The 20,410-nt window shown below is 37.4% G+C and overlaps 2 protein-coding genes across 2 annotated transcripts; one reads left to right on the plus strand and one right to left on the minus strand.

Annotated features, from left to right (window-relative positions):
* LOC110941906 (protein CANDIDATE G-PROTEIN COUPLED RECEPTOR 2) lies at positions 1-3,405 on the plus strand. Its single transcript, XM_022183598.2, has 6 exons — positions 1-546; positions 970-1,161; positions 1,729-1,888; positions 1,986-2,088; positions 2,960-3,041; positions 3,138-3,405. The coding sequence occupies exons 1-6, from the start codon at positions 238-240 to the stop codon at positions 3,213-3,215; spliced, it is 924 nt and encodes a 307-aa protein (XP_022039290.1). The 5' UTR covers positions 1-237; the 3' UTR covers positions 3,216-3,405.
* A 783-nt stretch (positions 3,406-4,188) lies between these two features.
* LOC110941907 (DExH-box ATP-dependent RNA helicase DExH14) lies at positions 4,189-18,192 on the minus strand. The gene is made up of 49 exons (XM_022183599.2): positions 17,981-18,192; positions 17,811-17,872; positions 16,926-17,094; positions 16,410-16,842; positions 16,250-16,315; positions 15,928-16,032; positions 15,541-15,843; positions 14,304-14,420; positions 14,168-14,227; positions 13,920-13,991; positions 13,732-13,848; positions 13,490-13,651; positions 13,323-13,388; positions 13,095-13,247; positions 12,924-13,007; positions 12,758-12,832; positions 12,541-12,672; positions 12,400-12,465; positions 12,204-12,269; positions 11,982-12,104; positions 11,705-11,854; positions 11,305-11,517; positions 11,006-11,161; positions 10,687-10,911; positions 10,510-10,611; positions 10,324-10,404; positions 10,177-10,257; positions 9,820-10,023; positions 9,605-9,721; positions 9,402-9,524; positions 8,963-9,052; positions 8,639-8,764; positions 8,446-8,508; positions 8,074-8,162; positions 7,723-7,813; positions 7,468-7,617; positions 7,178-7,369; positions 7,024-7,089; positions 6,781-6,936; positions 6,552-6,695; positions 6,396-6,463; positions 6,140-6,305; positions 5,966-6,028; positions 5,785-5,880; positions 5,527-5,694; positions 5,256-5,423; positions 4,875-5,021; positions 4,674-4,805; positions 4,189-4,485 (listed from the first exon to the last, which is right to left on the minus strand). Exons 1-49 carry the CDS (start codon positions 18,088-18,090, stop codon positions 4,405-4,407), a joined length of 6,249 nt encoding a protein of 2,082 aa, XP_022039291.1. The 5' UTR covers positions 18,091-18,192; the 3' UTR covers positions 4,189-4,404.
* Between the last annotated feature and the right edge of the window lie 2,218 nt (positions 18,193-20,410).

Below are 20,410 nucleotides of genomic sequence, written 5' to 3' on the forward strand. Positions count from 1 at the left end.
CATTACAAACTATTACAATAAGCGAAAACGACGTCGTGTAGTCTGAATCAGCTGTCCATTCTTTCTAGTTGTACAATTCCGATGCTCCTCCTCCGTTCACAAAACCAAAAACCCCTTTTCCCCCCCATCAAACCCTAACCCTAACTTTCTCAATTCTCCGATCAATTCACACACAATTAGCCTTTCAATCCGATCCATGCCTCCGATCAGCACCTCCTCCATCTTCTAACAAACAATATGGATCACAAACATGATCAAATTTCTCCGATTTCAACCCTTCTTCCCGCCATAACCGACATCAACTCCGTTGTTGATTCATCATCGTCATCACCGCCGTTGAATTCGGATCCCAATCAGAGCAACTGTCATGGAGTATTGTATACGGCTGCTTTGTCGATTCCGGCTGCGTTGTTTATAGTGTACCTAGGGTTTTATTTGAAGAAGAATGTTAAGAAGCTTAGTCACCGTCGTTCGCATGTTATGATCGCTTATTATGTGCTTCTTTGGTTGTCTGCTGTTCTTAATCTCGTTTGGTGCTCTCTTCAGGTAGAGTTTTTTTTTTTTTTTTTTTTTTTTTTTTTTTTTTTTGTGGATTGTGAAAGTTTGTTTTGTGTTTGGTTGATGAGAGTGTTGTTAGTGGTTATTGTAGTTTATGTTAGGTTGAATTAGGAATTGAGTGATTGTAGGCTGCCTTTTGAATTCGGTTTGGAAATGAGTATTGAAGGCTATAGAGAAATAACTTGGTTTATCTAATAGTTGATTGATTGCTTTTGAATTGTTTGTGCATCAGTTTTCATGTCCATCTAATCCCACCAGTTGATCTTTCATTTCTTGATGTTATTTTTTATGTAATATTTTTTATATAAAGAAAGAAGACCATGGTCTTTCTGCCTATTTTTGGTCTTTCAGAAGTATTGTTATTTGTTTTGTCTTTTGAGTGGTATTGACTTCGAATTCGTGTTTATTCAGGCATGGCAATGCACTTCTGGGAAGGAGGTTTCGTGGAATTTATTGTCATTGCTGACAGAATCTGGATCCTTATGTCTAGAAATCAGTTTGATCGCCTTCTTACTTCAGGAAAACTATGCAACTGGGTTGGAGACATTAGCTCATACTTTCATGGTTTCAGGGCTGATTGTTGGAGCAGATATGCTTCTCAAGGTTATTTGCCTGTGTTGCCTGTTTTTGTGGTTATGATGCATCGTGTGCATAATTGCTTGTTTTTGTTATAACACATGATGCCTCGTGTGCATAATCGCCTGTTTTTGTGGTTATAATACATGATGCATCGTGTGCATGATTGCCTGTTTCAGTGGGGTTATAGATACATGACGCATTATGTGCCTGATTGCCTGCATTGTATGCAACTGATGCTAGCTAGAATCAGCTTATTCTGTCAGATACTGTAAATTTTAGCAATAACTATAAGTGGCCATTTATATGAATTCTTTTAGAAGTTTTTTGGTTAATCGAATAAGAATCAGAGTTAGCTTGCGTTTTGTTTTGACCAACTGTTCGAATCGAGTTTAGTAGTTTACTGGTTCAGGTTCAGTTTCAGTTTGTGATTTTCAAGTGCAGTTTATCTATTTTCAATCGATGGCCATTCTTAAAAGTTTGTGTAGCCATAATATCTGTTGAGTGAAATTTGTTAGCTTTGTACACTATCCCGTTGTAAATAAAATTAAAATAGTTACTGATGCTTCCCTTTTATTTACATTTTGTTATCAGGCAATATTTGTGTTTGGATTTGGCGTGCCGCTTTTTATGGATGGTGCAACTACTCATAGCGTAAAATGGGGCATGTGGACATTCGATGAAATATTGCTTACATGCGCTTATGGCTATATTTTGTTTGTGCATTACTCAAAGTGGAGAGACAAGTTACCCCGTGAGTTAACTAACCAAGTTCGAAGTTACATTTTTCTATACATGTTAGTAACTGACCTTCGATTTTCTAACTACACCACTGTCTTTCGCTTATGCAGCCAGACCAGCATTTTATAACTATGCTGTTGTCATGTTTATGGTTCATGGAACTGGATTGTTCGCCTGTGCATTAGGTGCTAGTAGCGTCGGCTTTGGACTTTGGTAATCATAAAAATTACTTTTAGCCGAGGTGGGAAAATGGGCGGATTGGTAACCACTCAAAACAGTAACTTTCGGGCGTATTGCAGAGATTTCTATGAACAATTATTGTGTCAAACATGCTTACAAAATTTTATTACTTAAATAATAATAATAATAACAATCTAATGATTTAGGTTGAGCTGTTGAGCTTTCTCTCAAAACAGTAAACCCATCTGATAATTAATTTCCAACATGTATTTTGTTTGGGAATTTCGATTTGCCGGATGATCATAGAGGCGTGTAATCACTCTGTAATCACTCTCAGATCAAATTATTTCGGTGGTTCACCCGAAAAATTCAATCGGATACAACTCTGATTTTATGAGAAATTGAACCAGGGTATGTTAGTGTGTGTGAATTTTCGAACCAGAGGCTTGTGACCAAAGAAAAACTGTCTACGAAATTTTGGAATTTTTGGGGTGTAACTGCCTAGTGGCAGTTATCTCGATTTTCAGACAAAATTGCCAAAAAACCGCCAATTTTTGTCATTTCGAAAATGTGACAAATTCCAGAAAATAAAATTTTCTGATGCAGTTTCATTAAGGCAATTTAATGAAAATAAAATTTTTCCAAGCTGACCTGGCAGCTCGACCCCAGCCAGGGGCTCTGCTCCTTGGACCCCGCCAGGGGCTGCCGCCCCTTGGACCCTGCTCCCAGGGGCGCTGCCCCCTTGGAACCCCGGTAGAGTACGGGCTCCGCCCGTACACATTGAATTATAATAACTCAAACAAGCGTGCACTCCCGCACCTCCTAACTTGCTTGATGTGTATTATTTTTCGGTTTGATCACCAAGTCAATCCCGATTACACTAAAATATCTAACATATTTGCAGGTTGTATAGTTTCATAGGCATCTGCTACCACACTCTCTACCTTCCTTTTCTGTACATCACTTTCCTGGCTGATTTTTTCCAGGTTATTGATCGTCCTTGTGTTTATTTTTATAATTAAAGGCCTTTTTAAAGCCAGGATTTTGACCACTTATTGTTTTTTTTTTTAATAATGTTTCAGGAGGAAGACTTGCTTTTAGATAATGCTTACTACTCTGAAATGAGAGATGCTGGGTTTTTTGACTCAGACTGGGAATAAGAAATTCCGTAAATACGATAGATATGTAACCTGCATGTTAGATTTGATTTTTCCTTGTGCCAAGTAAAATGTAGATAGATTTTAACACTACAAAATTTGGTTTGGACACCAAAGACTTTGTTTGGCTTATAAAACATATGGTTATTGTAGCTTTCAATGATTATCATTTGGGACTTGGGTGTTGATTGCTTTTACTTGTGTTTTTTAGATATTTTTTTTTTACCGTTTTGACTTCTGAGGGCTCGGCTAATCTTTTACTTTTGAGAAACAGTAAATCCAACATATGAAGCTAGGGGTGTAAACAAGCCCAGAGGCTCGAGAGCTACTCGTGATCGGCTCGGCTAAAAGATCGAACAAGACGAGCCTTAACGAACTCGGCTAAGAGCTTGTTTAATTATCAAGCTTGAGCCTGAAAGAAAGTTTGTTTAGGCTAAACAAGCCCAAACAATTTTTTTTGTACAACAATAATGATAATAACATTGGCAAGCCGAGCCCGAGCTTTGAGTTTTATTCGCGAGCTGAGCTCGAGCTCAGAAGTAGGCTCGAAACCGAGCTCGAGCTTCATAAAAACATGACGAGTCGAGCTCGAGCCTAGTAGAGCTCAGCCCGGCTCGTTTACACCCCTATATGAATTTACGGTGTACTTTAAGCTAAAAATCAAATTGCTATTCTGTTAGCTGTAGGGTGTTTGTTTAGAAAAGCAAATTTAGTTTCAGAACGGCAAACTATAGTTTCAGAAATGCAAATTAAACCATATGGGTTGATTGCTAAGTTAAAACAGTTTGGATTGATGTTTTAAACATGCCGAAAGCACAAATGTAATGGACGATCATGAAGTCTGGAGTTTTTTAAGACCTTCACTTTTGAGTGCATAATGAACGAAATGAACCCTCGGATGAGTAGCAAATCTCCCCTCTCTTTCACACAATTAATGTTCTTCACCACAAAAAAAATATTAAACACAAGATACAAGTGATGGTTTATTTTAATCTTTACTATAATTAAAAGATATATTAGATCTTCTTAATAATATCTGATGAGATTTTCATTATTCTACAAAAACTTCCATCTATAACATTAGGCCGGCCGGAAATTATGTTTGAACCTATTGAAAAAGGTATAAGATGATCGGATATAATTTAAGCCAAAAAGATCTTCAACTCTCAGCTTACATATATACAAAGTCTGGCTAAGACTCCATTAGTTCTTCAATCGAGTATTCTTGATCAAAACCAAGATAACAATCTGAAACAAGAAGCAGCTTCATTCCCTAGTGAAAAAAAATAAAAAAAATACAATCAACTCAAGATATAAGCAAATACATTGCGAACGTATGGTGTTCGTTACCCACAAGGTGACAATTTTGACCCTTTGCTTAAAAAAGGCAAAAAATATCTAATAGTCAGGAATTTAACGATCTTATAAAAAGAGCAAAATTAAATTAAATAACTAAATTACCTGAAAACTAGTTGTGGTTGATGGTAACTTCATGCGAGTAACCAAACGATCTGTGAAGGAAATCCTTTTAAGAGCATGCAATTCAGAGGTGGAAGTGTTGCCAAGAACCAACCACCATGCTTCATCTTTTAACTGAAAAGATACAAAATAAAAACAAGATCAAAGATGAACGATTTTCAAATCATACAAGAAATATCATACCTTTGGAAAACGGGGGGTAAAAGCTCTGGAAGTTTTTCTGCGGTTGAATTTCTCCAACCGTATGCTGAGACTTGGTTTGTTGTCGCTATCTACATCCCTTCCTTCTATCTTGAGTTTGACTTGAATACGAGGAAAATGTTGTAGATCCTGAGAGTGACCATAATCAGTAATTTTGAGACATTTATTAATAAATGGGTTAATTTGGGTTATATTTTAAAACAAAATGAAAACGTTGGCATGCAAATCAACTGGCCCGATCTGTTTAGGCCTGGATTAGAAGTTACTGTTTTGGCCCAAAAACCCGTTTTGGCCCGTTACCCGTGTTGGTAAATACTTTATATGTACGAAATCAGATGACGAATTCTCATATGTTCTGCTTACCTGCTGTAGTCTTGAAGCAATGTTTCCAAATCTAGATTGCATATTTGTGTTTGGGAGATTTAAAAGCTGTTGTATATTAGAGACTCCTCCTTTTTGCAATGAAATGACAAGGTCTTCAGTCATGCATGGCAGCATCCATAAGGGAGAATCTTTCTCAAACCACATACCCTGATTATAATCACAAAAATAGTAAAAAATGATGATGATGAAAGCTGATTTTACTTATTTATAAATTATATAAGTAGTCCCTTTTGAGGAAATTTGAAAATACCTGCATGACCATTTGAAGAAGATGCATACAAGTAATGGAACTCGAGAGCCATCCACTATTTGCACAAACATCTATCATTGCTTGAATGATACGTATACTCTGATCCAACACTGACTTTAAGTCGGTATAGTAGTCGCTGATCGGCAGTTCTACTTGAGAGAAATGTGCCTGTATAAAATTTTAATAATTTGGTAGGTTATGTTTCAGAAGGAAACAAAATGATCAAAAGTTTTTAAAAATATTGCAAACGATGCTGACCTGAAAAAGCAAATTTGTTTTTACATGTGGATCATCGAGGCGATTCTTGTCCACTGCTAATGGAACTTTGGCAGACAATGCTTCATTGTAATTTTCCTACAACATAAACGAGCAGGTAAGATAAAACTGAAAAGATACGAAAAAAGATTATAAACTCTGATATGTAAACAACTGGAATTACCTCATTATGACGGACAGGAAGTTCATCATATTCAGAAGCAGCAGAAAGTACATTAAGAAAAACCTGAAGAAAGATGACATAACATAGAATCATCACTAGCCAATAACATTTGCTTGCAGAATAAATATTATTATATTAAGATGGTTGCAAGTTAAAACTAAAATGGTTAATTACTTCGAGAGATGTATCTGGCCCTATATTTGAAGCAAACATGGAAATCGTCATATATTTCAGATAATATTGAGATGCTATTGAGCCTAACATCAAAGGCTCCACATTTTCCTCATCCATCTTAATGCATCCACCGTCTTCCAAATCTTCAAATGTGTTTTGCACAAGGCTGCAATGAAAATCGCACATTTAGTACTACTAACCAATCAGACAGAGATGTTAAATAAATCTATGAAGCATTGCTGACTTGCGGTTTTACCTGGATAAGTAAGAACTTAGACTTTCAGGATCACAATCTTCCAATCCATAATAAGCCGGATTAACCATCTGTCACATGTGTAATAATGTCAAAAGGAAAATAATTGCGTTTGTAATTTTATTATTTTTAATAAATTATTTTTTAAATAAATTTTACCAGCCTGCGGAACAGATATGTCCAGGTCAAATAATGTACTGCATCCTGCTTATGAGAAATTGTTCCAGAAACTATCTCGGCATTGATGTGATCATGGAGTTGGTCTCGAAGACTGCTTTCAACTGGAAATGGTTCATAAAGGAACTGCAAAAAAATAATAAATAAATAAATAAATCAGTAATTGCAATATTTTACAATATTAGTGTTTCACTTGCATTTATTATTTCACCTTCTTGTAGAAGCTTTTTTTAGGTTCGTGCACAAGAATGACTGCTTTCCCATGTTGATCATACTGAGGACGACCTGCACGACCCATCATTTGCAAGATGTCTGTGATCGGAAAATCAATATATCGCTTCGCTTTTCCATCGTAATACTCTGTTCCCTGCAAGCGTGTGATCAAATCCCAACAAAGTTTATTATACTAAATTATTCTGTGTATGTTTGTATGAGATTGACATAAGTTACTAACCTTAATTATAACCAAATGAGCTGGAAGGTTTACCCCCCAAGCTAAAGTACTTGTGCAAACCAATACCTGAAAAAACAGTAACGGTCCATAAAATGTACATATGATACAAAGTCCTCTATCAATGAATATTGATAATGAAGTGAATAGTCATTGCCTGAATCTTGTTGTTTGCGAAAAGTTCCTCAACTAAAGATCTATCTTTATCGTTCAATCCTGCATGATGTAAACCAATACCGAACTGTAAAGTGTGTCTCAGATTCTGATCAGTGACCTGAGAAAGAATCATCTGTAGTGCATCCTCGGGCATGGCTAGAAACTGTACTGGATGTTCATCTGAAGCCGCAAACTTTATGTTGCAAAAGAGCGAAAATATTGTTAAGTAATGAATCAAATAGTTGATACAGGAGCTGCATATCATACAAAGTTACAAACCAACTGACTTACCTGTATGAGGTCTAATGCAGTAAGCCGCGTTTGCCGTCGAGATGAAACAAAAATTAGAACTGGTTTTGTAGGTGAATGTGTACATATGGCAGCATAGGTGGGCTTATTCATGCTATTCATTCTTGGACAGTAGAATTTCCCAGGATACCCCTGTAGATTGACGTGACAAAATATAAAATTAGATACAAACTTGTGTATGAATATCTATAAGAAACAGGTGAAACAAAGTTATAGATCAAAAAACGCTTCACTTGCCTGTATATGAACTTCGAGAGGCACAGGCCTCACACTTGGCTTGAAATTGAACAAACCGATCTCATCAACTCCTAACCAGTCAGCCAGATTTCTAGAACACATCACAACATTGGAACAATATACAGCAGTTCAGGGCAATGAAGTTATGAAACAACACATATCGTTGTTAAAATGGATGAAAGTAGCGTTGAACACGAATAAAGTACTAAAAAGAAAATGAAAAAGTAGGTTTCTAAATTAATCTGAATACGGTTTGATACTGCGTATCGTAATGCATGCTTGAATTTTTAGTGTAAGTAGTAGATGATTTTTTTAGTTCTAGTAATGAGGTTCATGAACAAGATAACTCACTGAGCATTTGCTAGTGCTGTTGACAAACCAACAAACCGAACAGGTCGCTCTGTTTGTGATGATATGTATCTCATCCTTGAGACAATGACCTGGCAATCAAGTCGAGAAGGGTAAAAACATTAACCCCAAACGAGCATATATACAGGGTACGTATATCTTTTTACAGCAAGTGACAAGACATGAAGACAAACACATTATCACACTATGTGTAACACAGTAACAAGTGCTTATTCCAACAGATGACAAGAAAAATACGATGAACTGCTTGAATATGTTTTGAAACTTGTCATGGGTGTGTCAAGTGAACAATATACAAGAATAATACATGGGTGCTAAAATGCCATTTAAGCCTTTATACAAATTGCATTGTACCTCCAGTATAGGTCCACGATCAGCTCCAAGAAGGTGAATCTCATCCAAAATCATAAGACCAACCTGCCACATAATACAAGACAACGTTTGAAACATTTTGTACAAAATCAAAGAATGAATGATAGAAATAATATGTTATTGTTGGTATATAACTCTGTAAAGGTAATTCTTGAACAGAGAGTAAGAAAGGAACCTTTGTGACGTAGCTTCGACTGTGCCAATTACGACTAATACCATCCCACTTTTCAGGAGTTGATATAATGATATCTGCTGACATAAGGGCCATCATATCTGGTGTGTAATCACCAGTCATTTCAACCTGATAAAACATGTGGAAATATGAATTCATGTTTGACAGATGATAAATGTAATCTATGCTTGTTGTAAAAAAAATATCCAGCCAAAAATAATAAACAAAAGCGATAAAAAACCTCAAACATAAAACTAACGTTTGCTTAATATAACAAACACATAAGGTTTAATTCATTGGTATAAAACTAAAAAAAAGAATACTTACCATCTTCTTTCCAAGTTTAGTAACAAGGCCATTCTTCCAGTCATTCATTCTTTCTCGAACAATGGCCTTTAACGGTGCTATGTAGATAACCTGCAAAGGTGATTTGACCAGAAATGAGAGCTTTGGTTTCTCAATGTAAGTAGGGCATACTGATCGAAGGATAATAAAAGAAAAAAAATCCAGATTCATACATAAATTTAACTTTTATGTATACATTTACTTCTACGTCACACCCAAACAAATAGCATTAATATCGGATGTTATGATGATAACAGTTAAATACATGGCCTCCATAACCATTTCAATATTATTGGATAGACAATAGTTACAAATTAGATCTCTTTAAATTAGATGTTCTATTCTTTATCAAGGATATGATATGTTTAGGTTTTAGAACACATAACAAGTGATCTCCTTGATCACAAAATGAAACGTGTACCTTCATATCAGGTGCTGAATTGAACAAATGAAGCATAGCTAGCTCTGCAGATATAGTTTTCCCACTTCCAGTAGGAGCTCCTAAGAGGATGTTATTTTGCGTGTGATATAAAACATGGAAGGCCTGCCAAGTAAAGCATCAGTAGCATACATCATAACTGGTGATAACACGGCTTAAATCTACAATTTAGGATGCTGACATACCTGCGTTTGAATAGGATTGAAGTGTGAAAATCTGTACAAATTTTCATAAGCCTTGTTGCCAAGTGCAGTCACAGGAAGTGGCTTCAGATCTAGAAGTTCAGTATGTGTCGTATGGCTCTGAATAAAAAAAAAAAAAATACCGAATTTAACCTTCAAAACAAGAATAGGCATTCATAAATATTCTGATCATCTCATTTTCAAATTACTAAAATGACCTCTGGTAAGGCAAGGTTCTTAAAAGATATTGTATAGAAAGCCTCTGCTTGCAACCAAGAATCAGAAACAGCACGAATGTAGTATTGAGGAGGATGTGGTTCGAATATTGGCACAGTAAAGGAAAGCTTTTGTGGGTCTCCTTTTGCTGCTCGTTTGGTCAATGTAAAAAGCTCCGAGTGATAAAGATGGTCATTATCTGAATCCTGCATAAAAGTACTAAATGAGAAGTTGACTACTTTGCCCATATTTTTTTATTTCCTTTATTTCTATCATTTTTTTAGATTAGAAGAGAATAGCCAGATGCAACAACAATTGGCCATTTCGCATAAAAATAGAAAGTAAATGCAAAACAGAACCTCAACAAGAATCCACCAGCGTTGAGCAGCACCATGCCAGCGATCTTTCCACACAAAATCTGGAGTTATGACCAGATCTACCTGAAAGATAGAACCGAATGTCAATTCGCTGCATTTAAGAGACTTGAACTGAATACAAAAAGTTACCTTTAAAACAGTTCTGGTGATCGGACTTATTGTAGCAGACAATATGATTGATGGGAAAAACCCTAAGTATTGCTTCACCACCTTCAAATTTATGAAAAGCGGCCATATAAAATCTTACAGAAGTAAAATTCAGATTTCAAAATAGATTGCAGAACAATAAGTCAATAACTAGTAAAATCGAAGTACCCTTCCTCCAGGTGCATAACGAATCATAGCTCCAATCTCCTTCTCCTTCATCTCTTGAAGATGATCCAAGTCAATCTCTTGTTCTTCTAGTTTCCGAAGTATCTGAAAGAATAAAAAAGAAATCAATAACAGAGATGCAGCATCAAGCATCAAGCACACAGAGACGGCTAGACAAACTTCTTGTGATATATCTCTGTCAAACTGCCTTAGGGGATGCTGGTGGGGCCATATTTGACGATCGACAGCCTTGCAATACTCCAACATGAAAGACGTCATCTCACACCATCCTCTACGCAAACAGATTTCAAAAAGGGCCCGCATTATACGAGCCAAGCTGGCACTAATATATGCCGCATCAGAAATTAAGGAAAATGCATCGATAGAACCTCGAGATATGTATAGCTGCAAAGAACATGATTACCAATTTATTGTTGGATAAAAACAAATCACATAGATTCGATTGCTCATGGTACTATATATAATTATAATCTTATACCTGAATTAGAATAGATACTTTCCCGTGTTTATTTGTGGGACCACCCTTTACTTCTAAAGGACAGACCGTGCGTAACAATGTTTCTAATTCGTTTTGCTCCTCCTCTCGAACAACAATATTTTCAAATTCCGAAGAATGAGCAACCATGTCAATTATCTGCAAAGAAAAACAATTATGGGCAATTGAAGTGACTAGAGTTTATATGCATAGATTTTATATGCATATATGTAGTTAGCAATAGAATTTAACGGTGATGCAAACAGACCGGTTATGCAAGTAAATTAATAAGAATGTGTTACCTCACTATCACTCATATGACGCCTCAGCATCTCATTGTATGTCTCAACACTAGAATAATGGATATAGAAGTGACTAGCAATGCGACCAAGTTCGGTGCAATAAAAGTTGCCGCTTTTTTCATCAAACCGCATCATTTTAGCTTTGTCAAGAGCGCGTGCAGCATCTGTAACAAGGGATCTTTGCTTCATACCCAATGAAGGATCTGCGATAACCTATCAAATTGAAAACAGTTACCATGCATACCTTCTAAATTCTAACAGATATAGTCATAAAAAAGTTATTAAAGATATCAGCACACAGGGAAATAGAAGTCAAAAGAATAATGTTTGGTAAGCAATACAACAATACAGATAATGCAGATCAAACAACAATATGTAGGTGCCACTAAGATGAATATACCTCATCCCATCCAATACCATATGCCAAAGGATTCATTTTCATCCTTATGAACAGGTACGTGTATCCGAGCCATGCACAAGCTTCTTTCACATTCGTCACAGTTCCCAGTGTTACCTCAGCATTTAGGTTATCTTTCAAGGAGCTAATGAACTGCCAACAAAACCAATATAAGTTATACGTCAAATTATTTTAATGCTCCAGTGTGAAATCTAATTGTAGAAAAACTTGAGCTTCCACATTCGATTTGAGATAAATTTCTGACTGAACAAGCAGTTACCTGACTTTCTATGGGAAGTTGACTTGTCAACAGTCGCAGATAGTAAGCTAACTTATCATGAGATGTAATTATAATGCCTTCGCCACTTTTATCAAACTGAGGTCTACCAGCACGTCCAAAAATCTATTGCACAACATAATAGACAGGAGAAAACAACATTAGAATTTAGAACTCAAAAAACAGTAAAAGCTGATAACAGATCAGTGTGAACATTAACGGCACCTGCATGACATCCAGCATGCCTAAATCTCGCCATCCACCAGCCTTCGGATCGTACAGTTGAGTCCCCTATGCAAAAGTGTTTATTTTGATTAATAAATAGATAAAAGATATAAAGGGTTCATTAAACTGAATGAACTTGAATTCAAATTTGAATGTGGATGTTCATATTGTGATAAATAGTAGCCTTCTAAACAACCTTAATCACAACAGTGTGTGCAGGTAGATTGACTCCCCATGCCAAAGTTGCTGTACAAACTAAGACCTGAAAAAAAATGGTGGCACATTAGGTGGAATACCAATAAAGATACAGAAGCAAGTCAAATAAAGATCTGTGTACCTTCAACAATCCATCAGAAAAAAGGCGTTCGGTCAAACCTCTGTCAGCACGCAACATCCCTGCATGGTGAATGCCAACTCCTGATCCAAATAGCTGAACAAGCTGTTTGTTTCGGGACTTTGCAACCTCCATCTGAAAGTAAAAAAGTAACGGTGAGTCGGTGACATATCTTGTTTGATCATGATGGACTTTTAAAGTTTTGACTATGACAATTTACCTTGACCAAATGAAACTGAGGATGTTCTTCATTCATAAAGAGGTCTAGTTCATTATACTTCCGGGCAAGTTCTATCTGTATAACATGTCAAACACAAAAACCATTTGTACAGATCTCAGATGATCCATATTGGTTCTTAAAATATGAAAGAAAAAGAAGATATTACCAGTTTATCAGCTGTTTTCCCTGTGTCTTTACGTGAATGAACAAACACCATCGCCTGATGCCCTTGCTTCAACGACTCAACAACCTGCGCATACAAAACTCCCCAGAATAAACAAAAGCTAATCCAGATTTAGTGCAAAGCATGAAGTCATTAACAAAAATTAAAGAAGACCTTTTTGTAACAAACTTCATTCAAAAGTTCGTTCCGTGCTTGAAAGTTTGGTTCTGTAATTCCAATATATTGCTGTGCAAGAGGCACAGGGCGGTAACTAGAATCAAAGAAAAAGAGACCCGCATCGGGACTAACCCTCAAGAATTGTGCCACCTGGAAGTTGAGAAAGAAACAAGCAAATCAAACTACAAATCATAAGAGCTTAATCAAAGGTATCGCCAGATCAACCTCCAGATAATTGGGAAGTGTAGCTGATAGCCCCACAATACGGATCATTGACTGTGTGGATTCCACCTATCAAAAGTTATCAAGAACATAATTCAAAACCACCTTCAAACTCACTTCAAACATCAACAACTATTCTTGTATTGTTCTTAACTAGATTATAGATGTACCTGGCGAAGAGTGCGAGCCACTAAAGCTTCTATTACAGGCCCTCTATCATCATTCAGCAGATGTACTTCATCGATAATCAAGAGTTTTACCAGCATCGATAGTGACATGTCACTACTTTTACGGGTGATTACATCCCACTTCTCAGGTGTTGTTACAATCATCTGTGAACAAAGATTTAAAAATTAAAGCTTAAAGCAGATATATGATTTTGTTTGCGTTTATCATATGGGATGTGAAAAACCTGAGTTTCTTCAAGTTCAGTTTTAGAAAGCTGCATGTCACCGGTTAGTTCTCTCACAACCATGTTCAATGGAGCTAATCGATGGCTAAATGCCTTAGTAACCTCAGCAGCTAATGCCTATGATCGTATTACAAAAAAAAAGTAAGCAAAACAAAGACATTGGGGCAAATGTTAAATAGCGGTTCTACCTTCATTGGAGCAACATAAACTATCTTAAACTCATCTTTATGCAAGTAACCGTCTTTAAAGTGCTGTCCAATCTGAAAAAATTATCATTTGATTCAGATAATTGGCGCAAGAGCAAGAAGGTATGGAAATAGAGCTAAGATTCCTCAATGAGAAACAACAGGTACAATGTGTGTTGTAAGTTGTAATATAATTGTCAAACTACGTATTAGATAACAAATGAACATCGAAGTATTGAGAATTGGTGCACCTCATGTAGAACAGCAATCATAGCTATATTTGTTTTGCCAGCTCCTGTTGGAGCACAAACCTGAAACACATGATGATTGCTTAAGGAAAAGGATCTTAATTTTGGCACCATTTGTATTAGTGAATTTCAAACTAACCAGAATATTTTCATTAGTATGGTAAGTAGTTTGGAATATTCTGCTCTGAATACGGTTGAGTGTCTTGTAGCCTTGGAAAGCAGCTTGTGCAAATTCATCCAACTCCTTTATTTCAATCTGGTGAAAAACACAATATAGATAAGGAATGTAAATAGGATACTTATAGTAACAATAAAAAATTTGACCATATGGTAAAAAAACACAAACATAGGTAAGAAATGTAAACAGGATACTTATAGCCACAATAAAATATTTGACCATATACCTACCCTCATCATATTTTCATTTCTAGGTTATCATCAACTCGCCAAATATGCTTCACCAGGGGCGGACCCACACTATGTGGGTCAGGGTCCCCGGACCCCAATGTTTTTTAAAAGTGTAGTAACGACGGTGTGTTAGATTTTGTATGGACCCCATAAAAATATTTAGATGGAACCCATTAAAACAAGATTAAACTTGGTGTGGTGGTAAATTTCTTGACTTATATATGAAAGGTCATAGTTTCGAGTCACGCTTTCTCCTTTTTTATCGTCTTGTTTTTTATTCCAAATATAAACAGAACATCAGCTGCCTTCACCCTTGTTTCCTTCATCAGGTTCAAAACACAACACCCTCGTTGCCTTCCTCTCTTCATTATTTGTATCTGATTTATTAGAAGTTTCTGATATGCATACCATTAATGTTGTTATGGTGAATATATTAATCTATTAGATTTAATGATTTTGTTGATTTTTGTCTTGGAGATAATGAGAGCATAGCTGCAGAGAACTATGACATCGTATTTTTAGATTTAATTTGATTTTGTGATGTTTTTCTTTTCATTTCAAATGACATGGTATTCTTATATCATATAGTTATATTATGATATTGTATATTGTATTATTATGTTTCTCGCCTCGACCCGACCCGAGTGATGTCCGACCCAACAATTCTAACATGAAAAATCTTAACACCGAAAAATTGGACCCCATTGGATAAAAATCCTGGCTCCGCCACTGTGCTTCACCTCAATCTAAATCTAATAATAATACTAAATCTTAACGGCATTAGTAAGCCAGCAAAAAGCCCCTGTATAAATCGAAATATAATATTTCTATAGTAGAAAACTATGGACATATGACATATGCCATTTAACAAACAAGATTAACCAATTAGGATGACGGAAGTGTTTATACTCATCTGACAAATATGATCATAATTATAAATTATTTATAAAATACGAAACAGAAAGTACCAGCTTCTCTCCAGGCTTCATGGGTGCGGTCTGTGTGGGTGGGATGGTAACTTCTTCATATCCCTTATGATGTTTCCTAGTAGTTCCCTGAGGAAGAGCAGTAGCTGCTATTGTGTTGGGCCCTTCACCAAGCCCAATCAGATCATCAAATGGGCTTTTCTTTGCACTTGCATGAAGTAAAGAACTAAAACTTGTAAGAGACAAGTCATTGTCAAACTCGTTATCTGCTCCACGCTTATGTTTCTTCTCCTCTTTGCGTCTTAATTTATCAAATTGCTTTTCTGATTCTGTTTGAACAGTAACCTGCACAAATTGTTGACACCGGAATTTGACATCTAGTATATGATGATGACATGGCAAAGGATAATAATATCAGCAACTTCATACCTGAGTACCATAGCTAGGCATACGCGGTTGAGAGCTAGAAACCGACTTTTCAGATTTTAAGTTAAGCATCCCATGATGAATGGCATCAACAAGTTCCTTCCTATGCTGAATACAATCAAAATTCACAGAAAGACTAATTATGGCTGATAATGAGGAATAAAGAATGAAACAGACTTCAAAGTAGCTACAATTATATTACAGTCCATCACTCGCAAAACAATCATATATCATAATCACTTTCAGGTGAGAACATGACAAATGACAAAACAAAAGAAAATGAGTTATAACCAAAACGCAAGAACAAGATTTTCAGTTCTCTCACCGTGATAAGGTCTTGAACAGTTTGAAATGCACTATCACCAACTAAATCCAACAAATCACCAGCTATCTTCAAAACAGATATAACAGCATTAGAATAACTTCATATCCAAACAAGATACCGTTTTATAAAATATACTCCAGAACTGACAAGATTACAGTACCTCATCACCAGCTTTGTCTGATTCAAGTACCCGACATATAGCCATTGCTAGTTCATCTTGAGGAAGCTGAGAAGCACTACCATTTACTATTCTACTGCATTCATCTCTTAACCATTCTAAATCAAATACTTTATTTGTGTTCTCACTATGATCATACCACCCTCCATGGAGTGAGGTAGAAGTTACATTTGTACCCTCCCCCCACATTTCTCGATCGTCAAAAGAAGCATCAACCAAGAACCGGGTTGGGTGGTGAAAAACCAAATTTGCACCAAATTCTTGGCCATCATCATTCCCGTTTACTTGCCTTTCAAGTAAAGACTTTGACTCGTGGTTGTCTGGCTGCAAAAAAGAAAGACTCTGAACGGCATTAACAACTTTCTGTAACTTTGCATCCGAAACAGCATAGCCAAGTAGTTTTTGCAGTTCAGATCTGCACAAACACATTGTATGATAAAGATTTTTGTCTTCACATGAAATAGTTGTGACTGTTAGGGTAAAAAAATAATTGCTTACTTCTTCTCAATGAACTTATGTTTATCTTCTTCCACCTCTTCACGAGTACCAAAAAGCTTATATACTGCCAACGCTGCCTCTTTGAACTCCTCATTGATCACCACCCCATCGATCAAATCAACCACCGCCCCAACAAATTGCCTGTATGCTTGGCGGACTTCAATAGAAGCTACACCAATTATAAGCATTAAGCACGCATGCAAAAGTTAGAAATATTTCCAAGTGGCCTTTACAGCTATTGTACTAATTGCCAACTGAAACTGCAGATTCGTATTGTAACAACACATATCCAGTTCCCAAAATCCCACACAATATACAAACCCATGCTTGATAGTAATACTCCCTCCATTTATCAATGTGAAGTCGATCATCCAATCTTTTTACAATATGAAACACCTTCCTTTTCCTACTATAGTGTTTCCTCAAATTTTTAACGTAATTATTTTATTAGTCTAAAAAATTCAGTAGGTAATAACTACAGAACCATCAATGCCACACTCGATAAGCATAAACATAAGTTTGAAAGGAATTCCACCACCGGATAAACCGTAAACTTAGTTTTGTGGTCACATCCTGTATGCATATACAGCAAACTTCAATAAACTATACAGTTACCGTGAGACAGTTCATAGTGTTCTGTATTTTCGTAAAGTTTCTCAAGGTCACACCTAGCATTTTTACAAAGCAAACATCATAAAATCATAAGACTCCATACGTCGAGTCACTATGTTATCTAAAATTCTAACCTAATTACCACAACTTTCTCCTAAATTTTCAGATTGATCGGTTCAAAAGTTGAAAACAGAGATCACATATTTAGCATGCCACAACATACAAAAACGCGAGATTACACAACAATTCATCAATTCATGAACTAACAAGTACCTTCATCCCATCGATGAACAATCAGTCGAGCAACTTCGAATTCGTCAACAGGTTTCGCCGAGCTAGTTATAGATAATTCAAATTTCAGTTCACGAAGATAATCACAAACTTTACAGATTGAGTATTACTGAACGGTTCGATATGTAAGGGTTTTGGAATGAAATAGTTACCTGCGGCGATTGGTGAGCGATTGAAGAAGAGATTTACGGTTGAGATAAGCTTGATCGGCGTCGAATGGCTCCCGGAGAGAGTTAGTTAATCGCGGCAGTTCCAGCAACATTTTTCTTGTTCGGTGATGGCGGGAGGGTGGTCCGGTGGTGGAGGAGTGTTGCCCAAGGGTCGGTTTATTGTTGAAAGTGGTGGGTGTTTAGTTTGGGCTGGATAGTGGATATTTTGCACCGTGTGTTTGGGTTTATGGGTTGTGGGCTTGAGCTTTTAAAAAGTTTGTGTGTTCGTTTTGGGTTTAGGCTATGGGGTATGGGGCGTGGGTTGGCTGAAAACGCCCAAGCCATCACTTCGGGTGGGTTTGGGTTTGGGTGTGGCCCAAGGGGCGGGAGTTTAAGGCCGAGCGTGGGGCATGCTAGCGATCCTATGTGGCCGGCTCATATTCGCTTGTTGGCTAGGTCATAGCGGGGCACATTTAAAATTCAAATTATAACCGTTTGGCCAAGCCAAGCGATTCACCCACCCAACAGTCAACATCGCTATATATAACCCCCAACCCCACCGGCTGTCCACCGCTACCAACCCAAACACACTTGATCGAACCCGTTACCCACACACACTTGATCGATGGCCTCTTGGACACACGAGGAAGAGCTAGCTCTTGTCACGAGCGTCGTTGACGCAATGAAGGGCCGCCAACCCAGGGATACCCGTTACTGGCCGGAAGCTTCCGCTAGCTACCGGCATAACGTGGGAAACGACCAGCACAATTTAAACGCGTGCCAACACAAATGGCGCGAGCTGCGATCGAAGCTCGATCGTTTCAAATCCTACTACGACAGCGTCCCGGGCGGTGAGATAAGCCACGAAGACCGGGTGGCGGTGGCGAACATCGAGTTCCGGGCCAAGGAGCGGAAGCCATTCGACAAGCTTGCCCTTTTCGAAATCTACCTAACGCTCTAGGGTTTTTTTTTTAATTTTGTAATTCTTTTTAGGCTTTTTTTGTAATTTTTATGAATTTTGTAATTTTTAGGAATTTAATAAAATTTTAGGCTTTTTTTTTAAGTTGTGTGTATTTTTTAATTTTTGGTTTTTTTTTTATTTTTATTTTAATAAACCTGCCAAGCCACGCGGGCTAGCCACGCCTCGCCATACCCCACGGACACGTCACTCACCGGTGGGGGGCTCGAACTCCACGTGTCAACCCATGCCCCCAACCCCCGCCCCACCATACCCCACGGTCTTACAGTGGTTAATTATTATTATTAATATTAATATATCTATATCTATATCTATTAGTTTAGCAAGTGAAGGGATGGTTGATTTTCTGGCGGCATTTGATGTGTGTGCCACGTTGCTTCTTACACACGTATTAAGGGTGGCTTGTTTCCCAAATTTCTAACCTCCTGATTGTTGAAGTCTATCACTGATAGAGAGAGAACTGAAAGAGAGAGAGGGTTCTGCTAGACAGAGAGAGATCAGATGAGATACACGATAGAGTAGAGAGAGAGACAGGGTAGGGTGCTTCCACATCTCCGACGGCAGAGACGGTGGTCAAGTCGTCGGAATGGGTGAGAACCTGGTGTCGGGTTCTTTGGCGGTGAGAGACCTGGGATTTCTAGGGTTCCGACGAGGTCCGGTGAGAACCTGGTGACTTGAACCAAGTATGCATGTATCCTTTATAGTCAGATCGGGTCATGGTTGTGGTTTACAACGGTGGTGGTGATAGGGACGTGGTGGAAACCGGTCATGTCACACCCCAAATTTCCAACACAATCCCGGTGGGCCCGGGTGGGGTCCGTGGGGAGTATCGTGACGTATAGTCAAATAATCACAGATAGCACAGCAGAAGTCTTGGAGTTAAATTACTATTACAAACCAAATGTCCAAAGTTCAAAATAAATACACAGACGGCTCGTAATAATAAAGATCCGCAGGCGGATCATAAAATGTACAAAGGTTAGTTCAACAAACTAATAGGCTTATGTAAAGGAGTTGCAAATTCCTCTTCTAGCATTACCAAGCAGCTTCCAGCCTATTTACGTATTTGTACCTGTAACTTAGCATTTTGAAAATATGTCAGTTTTCACTGGTAAATACAATCAACTGACACATTTTGAAAAAAAATTCAAAATTGATTTAAGTGCACAAGGCACACATTTTATAAATAATTTGGGACAATTAAAATTAATCTTGTATACAGTTTTACATGCTTGTCAATACATATGGGGCTCAGTACTAAACACCGAGACATGATTAACCGACACACCACTTAAAACCCACAAAGGGGTATCCCCTGATCAACGGGTAAGAAAACATTTTGTATAAAACATTAGCATCTGACGGGTGCATGCCTACACCCCGTGCACAGTCGTGGCCATTATTAACTTAAATGAGCCGTGGATATCCATCACACGGTCGCGTTAACCCCCCAA

The sequence above is a fragment of the Helianthus annuus genome, chromosome 5 (genome assembly GCF_002127325.2).
Source record: "Helianthus annuus cultivar XRQ/B chromosome 5, HanXRQr2.0-SUNRISE, whole genome shotgun sequence".
Lineage (NCBI taxonomy): Eukaryota > Viridiplantae > Streptophyta > Magnoliopsida > Asterales > Asteraceae > Helianthus > Helianthus annuus.

What these genes read in the sequence shown, in the direction of transcription:
- LOC110941907 (XM_022183599.2), bottom strand. Translation starts at nt 18,090, where the DNA reads ATGTTGCTGGAACTGCCGCGATTAACTAACTCTCTCCGGGAGCCATTC. An exon ending in TGATTGCTGTTCTACATGAG is followed by an intron (nt 13,992 to 14,167) that starts GTGCACCAATTC and finishes TAATTTTTTCAG; the next exon opens with ATTGGACAGCACTTTAAAGA. An exon ending in GTCATATGAGTGATAGTGAG is followed by an intron (nt 11,162 to 11,304) that starts GTAACACATTCT and finishes TTTTCTTTGCAG; the next exon opens with ATAATTGACATGGTTGCTCA.
- LOC110941906 (XM_022183598.2), top strand. Translation starts at nt 238, where the DNA reads ATGGATCACAAACATGATCAAATTTCTCCGATTTCAACCCTTCTTCCC. An exon ending in TCGTTTGGTGCTCTCTTCAG is followed by an intron (nt 547 to 969) that starts GTAGAGTTTTTT and finishes GTGTTTATTCAG; the next exon opens with GCATGGCAATGCACTTCTGG. An exon ending in GAGCAGATATGCTTCTCAAG is followed by an intron (nt 1,162 to 1,728) that starts GTTATTTGCCTG and finishes TTTTGTTATCAG; the next exon opens with GCAATATTTGTGTTTGGATT.